The sequence below is a fragment of the Atheta coriaria genome, unplaced genomic scaffold (genome assembly GCF_025399875.1).
Source record: "Atheta coriaria isolate IRGN ID8LTWV9N9 unplaced genomic scaffold, Caltech_Dcor_3.1 hic_scaffold_1_pilon, whole genome shotgun sequence".
In the NCBI taxonomy this organism is placed as follows: domain Eukaryota; kingdom Metazoa; phylum Arthropoda; class Insecta; order Coleoptera; family Staphylinidae; genus Dalotia; species Dalotia coriaria.
Window position 1 is genome coordinate 4,496,292 of NW_027045443.1, and position 13,075 is coordinate 4,509,366.

General features: G+C 43.9%; 2 protein-coding genes across 3 annotated transcripts; one reads left to right on the plus strand and one right to left on the minus strand.

Moving 5' to 3' along the window:
* Positions 1-795: 795 nt before the first annotated feature.
* Positions 796-12,999, minus strand: asun (integrator complex subunit 13 asun). 2 transcript variants are annotated; one of them, XM_065311452.1, is made up of 7 exons: positions 12,584-12,999; positions 3,043-3,269; positions 2,900-2,974; positions 2,442-2,837; positions 2,112-2,378; positions 1,571-2,038; positions 796-1,515 (listed from the first exon to the last, which is right to left on the minus strand). In XM_065311452.1, exons 2-7 carry the CDS (start codon positions 3,256-3,258, stop codon positions 904-906), a joined length of 2,034 nt encoding a protein of 677 aa, XP_065167524.1. In that variant the 5' UTR covers positions 3,259-3,269; positions 12,584-12,999; the 3' UTR covers positions 796-903. The 2 variants fall into 2 exon arrangements, with proteins under 2 accessions (XP_065167524.1, XP_065167454.1); XM_065311382.1 differs by lacking the exon at positions 12,584-12,999 and having other exon boundaries at positions 3,043-3,379.
* Positions 6,099-11,078, plus strand: LOC135793912 (nucleolin). The gene is made up of 6 exons (XM_065305040.1): positions 6,099-6,297; positions 6,411-6,848; positions 7,049-7,507; positions 9,751-10,397; positions 10,455-10,589; positions 10,665-11,078. The coding sequence occupies exons 2-6, from the start codon at positions 6,437-6,439 to the stop codon at positions 10,797-10,799; spliced, it is 1,788 nt and encodes a 595-aa protein (XP_065161112.1). The 5' UTR covers positions 6,099-6,297; positions 6,411-6,436; the 3' UTR covers positions 10,800-11,078.
* Positions 13,000-13,075: the final 76 nt, after the last annotated feature.

A 13,075-nucleotide genomic window follows, 5' to 3' on the forward strand; every position in this document is an offset into this window, starting at 1 on the left:
TATTAAAACAACAGAATTGCAAATAGTCGCGGTGAAGGTTGACGGAGAAAGAGAACACGTGCAACCCGCAGGACTGCGCACAACCGACTGACTAAGCCGGTACGGCACGGTAGTGTTCAAATGGCAGCGCGCAGTATGCGCGTAAGTCAAGGCCGAATCGAGAACATAAACAAAGCGTGAAAAGTTCCACGGATCATATAAAAGACATTGATTGAACATGAAATTTTAGAGTATTTCTCTCTTGCTCTAGCTCACCTCACTCTGCATTTCAACCTTAGTTTCTTGAGCGAAAGATAATAAATAACTATCGATATTATATAGAATCGTAAAAATTATTCGATAACACTGGATAGAAACAAGCAGTTACATGTTACCGACATTACAAATGTACAATATCACGCAACGAAGAATAAACCCCTAAAACAAGCAACACAGAAAAACAATTTTTATCGCTATTATTGAAAATTGAGATTGGAATTCATTGATCCACATTTTGCGACTTATCGATGAGAAATTAAGGCTTCGTAGATGAAAACAACAAAGATATTCAATTCCGATGCAAGCGCGATTATCCTGCAACGTCGAATTCTGATGGTGTAGAGCTAAAACAAACAATGATTAGAACCTTTGACTCTCAAAAATTCCATTTTCGTGGCCCATCCTTGACTTAATCGTGAAGAATATACATCCTCACAATCTAATAAGGGTGCTGCCCGCACAATAAAACCTGGCATGATACAAATCAACTTAGGTTCAAAACGCTAACCATTGCCACAGTAACAACTTCCATCAAACTAAAAACAAATACTCTGATTTATTATACTTGTTAAGAATCAAATTTCAACATTATTTCGATGAAAAAAGTCATGAAGGTATTAAAACAAATATTATGCCATTGTAAAGTCACTCAATCACCATACCCTCACCCTTGGTGACTCTTTCACTGTCTTTCTTAAGATTAGCATACAGCGTCGCAATTGTTCCACCCTCTCTCCGCCCTGCAAAGTCTAATCGTGATTTCTTGCTGGCAGCCATGCTATGCGAAGCCATGAAAATGTCGAACAAATTCTTAGCTCCCAGCGCGGCCCTGGTAGGATTCCTCGTAGCTGACGAATGCGGTGGTGACATGGGCGAATCCGTGGTAGCGCGTATCACAGTCGCACGCTGGTGTCCCTCATTTTCGTAGTAATCAAGCTCTCGGATTGCCTGGTCAAGTTCAACGCGATCCGCACTCACGTCGGGATTGAATTTGTAACACTCGCGCAAACAGGTGTAAATTGCTCTGTGCTGCTCGGTGTGCAGATTATTCTTAATAAGTGTCTCAAGCTCCTTCCACACGCACTTATACTGTTCCTCGCGTTTCTGTCCCTTAAACTTCTGCCCGACGTTCGTGAGGTGCAGAGACTCATGCTTAGACTCTAATCCAATCAAGTTGTAAATGACTTGTTTGCATCTGTTCACCTCTTCATCTGTGATCTTCTCTTCAGTAATCAAGGCAGGTAACGGGTCAATGTACTAAAAAACAAAATGAAAATACACAACGAACAAAGGGTAAAAAAACTTAACATACCGCTTTTAAATTAAATATCAACGTTGAACTAATAGTTAGAGGCCAGTACTTCGTGTGCCTGGCCAATCTTTGCTTCATTTTCAATGTGGGTATCTCCTTGTAATTGCCTGGTTTCAGCGGAAAAAGTCGATTCTGCTTGATAAACAGTCCAAAATCCGGGATACGATAATCAGTCACACGGCCGCCGCAACCCTCGGAGATGGACGGCGGATCCTCGAGGACAGAACGCGCCGTGGACAGCGTATGTACAAAGATCTCGCCTCCATGCGCCGCCAGCAGATGGCTCGTAATCTTACCACCCGTCTTCCTAGCCATCTCTAGCATCACGGACCTGCCGTTCAACAGAAAATTAATCAAACATAGCGACGGACGCGAATTCACATCGACTGGTGTGATGCGATGCATTGACGTGCAGTTTTGCATTTCAGCAGCGCTACAACTTCTCGGTGTGCACCACTTTAATGTCACCTGTTTTTGAAAAGCAACAAGAGTTTAACACAATATCTTTTCTGAATTTTATGCTAAAAGGCAGTTTACTTACAGTCTCGTACTCGTGACCATCCTTTTTCGTTCTTATCGCTGCTGTATCCGCAGCGTTTCCTTTAAGTATGGACGTGTGAGCTGAACTGGCGTGATAAATCTCCACGTCATAATTTGCAGATGAAGAAGCATTTTGTTCTTCTTTCATTGGTATACCTGTGACTGTTGTACTCGCCAAGTCGTAGTGTTCTAATATTAGTGAAGATAATTTGTTTGAAATCAGTGTTGCCTTGATTGAATGTACTTCTGTTGTTAGAATCGATGATAACTAAATAAAATAAAAGTATTTCTTGTATAAAATTATATTGTATCATCATTCGAATAAACTTACATGCCTTGGTGGATGGTTGCTAACTTGTGACTCTATTGTAACTGGATATGTGTTGATAATAACCAGATGGCAATGATCTATCGCCAACGAAATGTCTGCTTTTCGCTTACCGCCCTGACAGAGTTGATTTTGTTGCAGTAAAACATTGTGAAAAATGTCCTCTAGGCGCTTCATACTTTCATCATCTCTGGTTGATGTTATGCAGATAACCCTGCATCTGTTAATGAGTTTCTGATCGTCATTTGCTGAAAAACTTTTGTATCTTTCCCATTGCAAGTCTGTACACTCTACAAAAGAAGATAATGCTGTCCTGAGTCCATGAATAACTGTGTGCTCAGGCATATTTGCTGTTCTGGAAGATGGTGGAATCCCAAGTTGTGCCAATCCACTCATAATCTGTTAAATAGAAATGAAATAAATATACTATACTAAAACTTTGTTAATCTTTAAGTATTTACACAACTTATTGATTGTTGTGATGAATTCCAGTTGTTTAGAATATGTGGCACTGAATCACTGGCTATGAATCTGATCTAAAACAAATGAAAATCAGCTAGCGAATAAAATAAACAACACTATTTATATTTAACACTATACGTACTAGTTTTCCGGTGGGAAATAAATCCCAAGCAATCCTGCAATATTCGATTGCTGCTTCCACACTGCATGTCCACAAAGATTTAGAAATGGGCTTAATTGGAATGTGTGATGTACCACGGGTCTTGATAAAGTCGAATTCTATGGGTGCTTCACAGGGGATGCCAAAGTACGGTGTGTGGTCCAGAACGAAGATTGTTTTATGGTTCGCAGAATACATTTTGCGATGTTCTTGAAGCAAATAAACATGGAATTTGTAAAGAAGCGCGACATGAATTTGTAGGTTAAGAAGGCATTGCCGCGTCCAAACACGCCAAACAGTTTACGGCAGCATAATGCGTTTGAAATAAAACTTATTTTCGTTATAAAACGAATTAACAATAAAAGAAAATGCAAAGGAAACATATTTATGATCTAAATTCTGTTTTTTTATACGTATACAGTATTAAAACATTCATCCATGAGGTTTCAAATGTGAAATATGATGTAGAAATGTACCATCATGGTTTAAACGCGTATTTAACGCAAAAATATAACATTTTATCTAACTCACAACTAACAACGTGTACCTATAGAACTTTGTACAATTATTTACGATAACAGCAGGTTGCCGTTGAGATTGTGTCATTCATTAGCATAAATATCTGAAATTCCGCTGTAAACGATGACTTTCTGCAAATCGTACGCTTCGAGGAAGAGCTTCGAGAAAGCTGCGCAATGAAATTTTTATCAAACGCTCAAGAAGGATTTTTAAATTCATTCCGACTACCCACAATTCCAAATTCCCTTCGTCTCGCCGGCGGAAAACGCTCGGCGGACCGGCGCGCGGGTTCAACATAAATGAAATTAAAACTAGTTTAGAAACTGAATTGAAGAAGTATGTGACCCACTGACGCGTGCGTGACCTAGAAACATATATGAAGCGGTGCGCGGCGCGCCGAAGGAAGAAACGGGCGAGCGTGAAGGATACTCGGACGAAAAACCGGCGGCGGCACCATCGGCGGCAAGGTCGAATTCTTCGTCACGGCCAGCGCGACGCCATCGACCCAAGAGGTCCACGCCAGAAGGCCAGGCCAAGGAGAGACCGTAGGTCGCAATGATGATGAGAAGAGCGCACATCATCGTTGGCGTGCAAGTTTTAGAATATAACAGGTGAAAATTAAGCACGTTGGCTGCTGGCTTGGAAAGTGTAATGCGATGCCAAAAGCGGAATGAATGCAAAAGCGCGTCGTCGACGTGCGGTTTCGGATGCGCGCTCGCTTCGATTTTGTTTTTCCAATTCGCACTCACAATACTAATTGCGCACGCCAGTGCTAACTTCCTAACGTGTCGGACTACTTATTTGTTTGTGTTTATCACAAGTATACAACTTTCATCTGCTTTTTCTTCTGCTTCTACTTTTTTTCGAAGCTGATTTACTAAGTTCGCCCGATTGAAAACAACACCAAGCATTATTTACCGAAATTTTCAGTGTTTTGAACCTGAGTGAATCCGCCATGGTTCTTAATCAGCAAATAACAAATTAATACCGATGTAATACATGCGTTGCTTAACTGTGCATGGCGTGCCACACGAAAATGCGTAACGATTACACGTTTAGCCGCGCGCCTAAACGAGCGTGTCAAACGGCGTTGCAATTAACTCCGCTTACAGAACAATGCGGGGCGAACAAAATGCGCGCCCGCGTTTTCGGCGAGATTTCGATTTGGCCAATAGCGCGCGCGCGATTTTTTGAATAATCCGGAATTGAAATCGTGGCACGGTGGCAGGCGACTTCGTGGCACAACAGCTCTGGACGGGACATTTTTTGTTATTACCGTTACATCTCTTCAAACTTTCTCCTTGATGGCTGCCACCAATGGCCGGCGCGCGGCTGCTCGCCGCTTGCAACCGTTTATTTATAGGTTTAAAAAGAAGCAAAGCAGCGGCGCGAGGCATGCAGGAGAACTTTAAACGGATTATCTAAATGGTAATTCATTAATAACATGCGAATGTGAATGATCTTCCGATCAGAATGTGTCCTGGACACACGCCGCGTGCGCACGGAGGAAAATTAGTCAGATTCTGACCTCGTGCTCCATTTTCTAGCAGTCATTAGCACACAATGAGCGCCGGCCAAATAGTTAATCAAATTTGCGCGTGTCGCTTGTTCGGTTTTAATTGCGCCTTCCGCATTGTTCGCCGCTGGCTTTGAACTTGCAACAATCGACGTGATTATGTTTTTATTTTTCCCTTTGTTGCTGCTCAGTGGCTGCAAATGAACGCGCACGCAATTCTCATCGGCGTGCTAGTTTTTTTTCTCGAAATAATTTATAGCGCTTTGCAAGTGAGCTGGATGCTCATGAAGGCGGCGGTGATTTCGATGCGCGCCGCGATCTTCGCGACCTATGGAGGAAAGTCGTGCGGCGCGCGAATTTCGAACGAATCCGCATTTCCGCTCGCGCCGCTAACACGAAATCGCAGGCTAACGGTCGGCGCGAAGGAATTTTCGTTTCCGTGAAATTTAACTGTGCAATCCGACGCGCTCCCATAATATATCAATGCGTGAGCGTTTTTGGAAATCCTCGGTATGATTTGCATATGAGGCTAAAAAACGACCTTCATTTTCGGCCACCGGCGGCGGTCCGCCGGCTGAACTCGATGCCGACAACCGGTTATTATCACAGCGCGGATTTTTTTCGCAAAATTCTTTTTTTTTTTTGCCGCCGAGGCGCGTCATTCAACATTTGCTATAACTGTTGTTATTCAACGTGTATCGAAGATGTGTTTCGCGAGTTGATATTAGCGGGACAATGCGCCGAACGGGGCAGGCGGCGACGCCGACGTATTGTTGTTAATTTGTCGTAATTTGTTGTTGATTTTGAGGCGCACGCTGGCGGTATTTTTTTTGTAGGTTGATTATATACGACGGTGGAAGCCGACCGGAGGAAGCGTCGACGATGGCGCGTCTTGCCTCTCCGTCGCTTCCGCGCGAAGAAGTGAGGGCCGTCGCAGTCGGCGCGCCCGCCGCTGCCTCCAAGAGGTGACGTCAGTGCTGGTATAAGAAGAGTATGTAGAGAAGCGCGACCTGTTAGTCGATTCCGCTCCGGAGCGGTCAGCACCGGTCATAGCTCTTCAATATTTATTAGTGTCAAGTGCTCGCAGTTCATTAGAGAGTCAGTTGCCGCTTGATTGAGAATATAATCGAACAGAGTGCCGATTTTTCCGACTTTTAACCAGCGCCGCCCTCGCCGTGCTAGGAATTTTCACTAACTCTAGGGTGAGTTTTTCCGCACGTCCTTCCCCACGCGAGAGATCACCGCAATTTTTGTCATTTTTCAACAAGTCATTCAGTCATCAGAATACATGTGCCTTTCTTGTTTTTCATTATAGAAAATTAAAATTCAAATTCAATCAAAATGAGAATATTGTTATTGGCGGCACTTGTTTGCCTGAGTGTAATTTACGTAAATGCCGGCCCGATTCAAAAGGATGAGCAGAAAGTTATCGAAGAAGGCAAGAAGCAAGAAGACACCCAGGGAGTGTTCGTGACTCCGGTCGCGGAGGCGCATGTCGCCGCGGAAGCCGCCGCCACCGTCCCCGCTGCGACGGAAGTGAAAGAGGAAGTGCCAAAGCCCAAAGAAACCGGAAGACAGAGCTCCTCGTCGGATGACGACGATGATGACGATGACGACGACGATCTGGACCTAGGCGTCGATGATGACGACGATGACGATGATGAGGATGAGTCGCCAGCCGCCGCCGGTGATGAGGGAGACGACGATGACGACGAGGACTACTTCGAAAGTTTCTTCGACGACATCTTAGGAGGTTAGTGGATCGATTGAGAGTGTTGACCGCGGCGGATGTGCCCCCCCGGGAGGCAATTAGACAAGAATTTCTCGTAGAGTCGTATAACTGCTTCTCGCGTCGGCTGAACAGTTAGGCTAATAAATATTAAAACGGGCCGATTTCTCCGATCGCATGCGTTGCGCCGTGCCGCCGGGCTCAAATAACCGTTACTGTTGCAGACGACGATGACGACGACGACGAGGAGGACGACGACGATGTCGCGCCCAGCAGCGGCCTCGCGCAGCCCGCCGACGCCGTGCCGGAGAACGCGCAGGAAGGCGCCGACCTGGAGCAGCCCGCCGATGAGCTCGCCGGTGAGACCGACAATCCTCTCGCCGCCGAGCACGCCGAGCCGCTCGGCGAGTCCAGCCCCGCCGACCCCGCCGTCGCGGCCTCGAACGCCGTCCAGCAGCAGGTCGTCGTGCAGCCGGTGCCCGCCGACGACGAGGCCGACGATGACGATGACGACGACGATGATGACGATGACGATGTCGAGGGCGAACTCGACGAGCTAGCCGGCGACGACGACGACGACGATGACGACGACGACGAGACGACCGCCGACGATGACGACGATGACGACGACGACGACGATGACGATACCGATCTCGAAGACGTCATCGAGGCAAAGAGATCACGTGAGTCGAAATCCCGCAAAACACATCACAAGAAAAACAACAACAACAAATCACGCAATAACCACCAACAACACCACAAGAATCGCAAAAGCGCGCAGAACGCCAAAGTGAGATAAGCGCCGACCTAGTGCCGCGATTGATAACAGAATAACAGTCATTCCAAAAAAAAAAAAAAGATACGAACGAAAAACTCAACGTTAGACTCAGTAGGCCTTCCAGGGCGCGGGGGCCTTCCTAGGTTTCTAGTTTCTAGTGAATATTTGAGCTCAACACTGCGAACGCCCCCGCCGCCGCAAAGACTTAAACTTAATTCACTTCACACACAAATTGCACCCACCGACTCGCACACTTTGAAAACTTTCCCACTCGATCAGTAAAATACATTCAGAACTCAGCAGACAGGAACAAAACAAAAAAACAATGTCGTCTCCGCTCGGATTTATTGGCCGCTGAACTGTTTGCTTGGTGTCGCGCGCTCAATACTCAAATAATTTATCTTAATTTATTTCTATAATTAATTGATTATTTATTTTACTATTTATAATGAATATTTATTTATTTAAATTTAACAGACCTTTCATATTTGTTTCAATTTGACGATAGAATTGACTTAGTTGCATTAAACTAGGTACATGTCACAGCAGTAAGTGGCAGCCGCAATTATCCGCTCGCTTTCAATAATAATCGATTGAATATTTCACCACAAAGAGAACAAATAGCATTTTTTTTTCTGTAACAAGTACGAGTAATTTGTACAAAAAAAAAACGAAACAATAGAAATTATAAAACACTTGAAAAAATTAACAAATTGTGATTATTTATTTCATTTGTCTGAACAAATCCTTCACGAAATTGAAGCTCCTTTTAACAATGAGAGACATTCGCTGTATATAACATTTGTGTGTGTGACATTTATCTAGGCTAATGCATCTATTAATTAATCAATTAATTACTAGTCGATTACGGCATATTAATCACAGCTACTAACATCTCACATGTCGGCCGGGCGATTAACACGATTAACAAAGCGGGCGAACTCGCATGCCAATAAACAAACGCTCCATTAATCGCTTGCATGCTAGGATATAAGATTCTAGAGCTTCGGAGCTCCTCCCGCTGAAGCAAGATCAATGAGAATGTCTGTGTGGAATTGTGGTGGTGTGACTTGGTGGCGACGGCGGCGTCGATGTGATAAGAGAATCATCGCTCGCCAGTGATGTGGGGTTTCGATGTGATGCGACAATTTGCATGCTGGTGACTCTCTTGACTCTCTCTCCTCTCGTTTGGCAGCATGACAAACTTACGGACGCATGACGCATGGCGGTGTGCTCGGCACCGATCCGCCGAGCGAATTCGCTTTAACGTTTCCAATCGCTCAGCACGATTTTGGGTTTCGGTCAAATCGCTTATCGAGCGAGACCCAAATATTTGTGGCGGCCTGCTGGGGTCGGGCCGCGCGGCGCGGCAGACTCGTCGAAGAAATTGTAGAAAGGTGTAGGCTCTGACCCTGACCCGGAATGGCCACTGACCCGATATCTGTACCGTTATGAAAACGTACACGACACACGGCCGTGCCGCATACGAATATATTCGTCGTCGGCGACACGCCGTGCCGCGTTAATTAGTTATTGCCGTTCGATCAAAAGACATCACCAAGATGGCTACTACTGCCACTGGTAGATGCCGCGTTTCGGTGAACTTCCTGCCCTGCTCTTGGCCTTAGGTCTTGGACGTGGCCGTGACCTGGGCACTCGTTTACTTCCGGGCATCGGTCAAAACAAAACTCCATTCAATGTGTGCATGCACTTGAGTCAAGTTGACTCAAGCCGTGCGCGCCGTTGAAAAAGAGATGCTGATGACCTCGTCCTCGACGCGCGCGCGATGCCGCAGTGGCAGTGGAAGATGAAAAGAAAGCATGTATCAAGGTCACTAGGTGACCTACTTCCTACAAAGCAGCTTTTTTCTTCTCCACGCCGCGGGCGATCTTGAATATTACAGAACTCGTCGTGCACGCTGCATGCGCCTCTCATTTTCCAATCGTAATCATAACCGGCAAGTTTCATCCGCAAGATGAACAACCTGCTCGGCGAGCTCATATCAACAACACCGGATGTCATTAACCAATCTTATGCTTGTGTTGGGTCATAGCCTACACCTCATATTGTCTCTTCTCGCCTGAACAAACTTTCTATCGCAATACGCACGCCGATCACAACGAACAACGCAAATTTCAATTTGAACAGGTGCCATCCAGGGGCAGGCCTCCTCGACCCAAACGCGTATGCCCGCCATCTACATCGCCAAGTATAATCGTTTCGTTGATAACATCCTCGGACGCATCAATCGCATCCTAGGCAAGTCCTACGATCCCGTCCGAGTGAAACTGCAAGCGCCCGCGGATAAATCCAACAAGAAGACTGGCTCCAAGGTTACAGCGAATAAAAACAAAAACAAAGCCACCAAGAACAAGAAGAAGAAGAACTCGAATCGTTCGAGGGCTCCTCAGTTGACCAACAAAATGGGCGAGTTTGAAGTTGCCAGGTCCACGGAATCTGAATCCAGGGAACCCGCATTCGTCCTGATTTCAAAGACCAGTGATATCAAGACGCAACATCCTATTAGGAACGTTACACTTGAGGTTCGCGCTTCTCCAGTGAGCAAAAAACGCAAACCCTCGAAGAATTCGACAAAAAATACAAACTCCAACAAGAATACCTCATCCAGTTCAACTTCCAATAAGAATACCGCTAGTACCAAAGCGCGAGCTACTTTGTATGGTCTAAGTACCTTACGACGAGATGGGGATGTAGTGGTCAACGCCCTGAAGGACTACACAAGTGTAAAGACCAACTTCCTACTGGGACCTCTCACACTTCGCGTCGAGAAAGAAGTAATCTACGTCTATTTATATCAAGGTAATGTTTTGAGCTAACAATTTCTGTTTCAGTTCGGTAAGGGTAACCGTCGTCAACTGAAGAGTGCAACTGCTACCACCGCTGAAATGTTCGGCAAGTTAACCCTGCGTATTGTCCATGGCGGAGCTGCAACTCTACACTCCATCAAGGTCCTCCAACCGAAACAGGTAAGAATCATCAACACGCCAAAGATGTACACCTATTGATCTAGATTAATCAAACGCGTTTCTTGCGCGAACAAGGTGCGAGTGGACAGCGCCGATAACCACGAGAAGACCAAGGAGTACATGTGGAAGCGCAGCTCGCACATCGCGTCGGTGGTGTCGAGGAAACTCGCCTCCGCGGCGAGGTCTATGCTTAAGCCACCACCTCACTAATCCATCTACCACGAGATCCACACGAGACAAAAATGACCAGAGTTTTCTTAGGTATAATTTTATGACGGGCAGTATGTCGACTGAGGTTTCATAGTTGCATAGAAATCTATTGTTTTGCGTTTCTACTTTATTTGCGTGATGGATTTTGATTAGATCTTTAGAGACTGCTTTTTATTTATACGTGTATTGTAGTTATTTATTGTAATATTTATTGTAGCTTGAAGTATTAATGAATATTATTTCTAAAGTGAATAAAAACACATCAATTAAAACCAAAAATGATATCTATTTAATGTGAACCCTTCTTAATAACTACTATTTCAGATTAAACCGGGTTTAAATTGAGTTTACAGAGGTACCTGAAGCTCGCAGCATCGCGGTCAAGGTACAGCGTAACTACGGTGTACCCCCACCTCTTTTTGCGGGTCGCTCGTAGATATTAAAGAACCTGGGCCCTATTTTTGACATACTGCGGGTCCTGTGCCATCATAAATTAAAAAAAACGAACCTATGTCAAATTAATCTCCTTTATAAATGTGATAATTGGTTTAAATTTTGCTTTTGGTTTACCATAAACCACTCACCGAAGAAATAAATTATAAATCTAATCAATCCACCCGTTTTTTTGTTAATTTTCGTAAAACTAACGGCAGCAATTCATTATTACATATAAAGATAAAACATTTACGAACGTTTAATAACTGTGACAACGCTCCATTCGCCATTGGACGTAACTGTTTCTGCCCGAAGCAGTTAAAAAGCAAAACGGCGTCTATGAAATAGTAGAACCGCCCAGACCAAAAAAAAAGCAGTGTTGACGGCTTGAATATTGAACGATTATCAAACGTCAATGAAAATGAAACACGATGCCACTAGAAGACGTGACTGACATGCTAAAAATGCAAAGAAACAAAAGAGAAATGACGGCTCACCATCAAGATATACAAATATCGTCGGTATTGTTGTGGTTCGATTTCGGTTTAATGCTAATCAGGAATTGTTTGTATTGTTGTTCAGTTATTAAGTGTTTATGATGAATTGCTGACTCAACATAACTGTGTTTGAATTGCCCACATTTGTCGTAATTAATAGCGATTTTGAAATTAAATTTTTAAGATGAGAAACATGCGAAATACCCGAATTTCTTGGACAAAGTTATAATTTCCAGGCCACTTTTTGTTATTATACATTCATTTCCGAAGCTCGTAATAAAGTATTCACACGATTTAAAACACTGTTATTTGTTGAGTAAAGTGCGGTTTGGTTGCGGTAGGAATTGATCGACAACGTTTATCAACAAAAAAGTTATCGCAGGACGCAAAGAAAAAACATGTTTGCAAAGCAAATAGTTACAACCACGACTCCGGAACAAAACAAGACATAAAAACGGCTATAAATCAATCAGGTTTATAACTCTTTCTCAAAGCTTTCAAGTGAAAATTATTAATTTTCCATGGTAGCTATCAAATTTCTAGTTTTCTTTTTCGCCCAAGGGATAGAACAGCACGAATTCAATTTGAAATATTATCCACCTACACTTCCGGTTTGTTTTTTATGCAAATTTATCAATGATTACGTCCAAACGATGAATAAAAACACCCAAAGTTCAAACCGTAGCTTCCCACAAACTCTCAAAGTGTGAGCGAGTAACAGTTGTGTAAATAAATCGCCCGGCCCGTCATAAAATAGCCATATTTATGCAATAACTGACAAAACAACGTGTAGAACACCGGACACACTGTCGCAGTTTGTCGTGAATATACATAATTTCGTTTCGATCTTACCAGAACGGGTTTGCCGTTGTGTTGTGGTTGTGCTCCATCCGATGGAAACCGGCCTTCACCGGCACCGGCTGCTCGTCCACGATTTTATATTACCAAATTATCGAATAAACTTCAATCGAAACGATGTTAATGTTACTAGTTTATAAACTCCACAAATCGTCGCCATCACTGAATAAAATTTCGGTCAGTCAATATCACTGCAATTGAAACGCAGAAATCTAAAACGTTTTCCATCAAAATGAGAATAACTCGCTAAGTAAATGAGTAAACAACACACGCGTGCGTAGTTTCCCGCACATTATGTCTACACTACAGCTGGGTTGCTTTCACTAACCTCGATTCAGTTACACTAGTCATACGGAAATCATCATTCGCTTACGGATCTTTGATAAAATTAAGTACATTTGCATGCATGACAATTTCTATCGAATTTTACGACGGCCTTGCATTTAAATCATCGCATTAAGCATGACAATACCGATGAAATCTTTC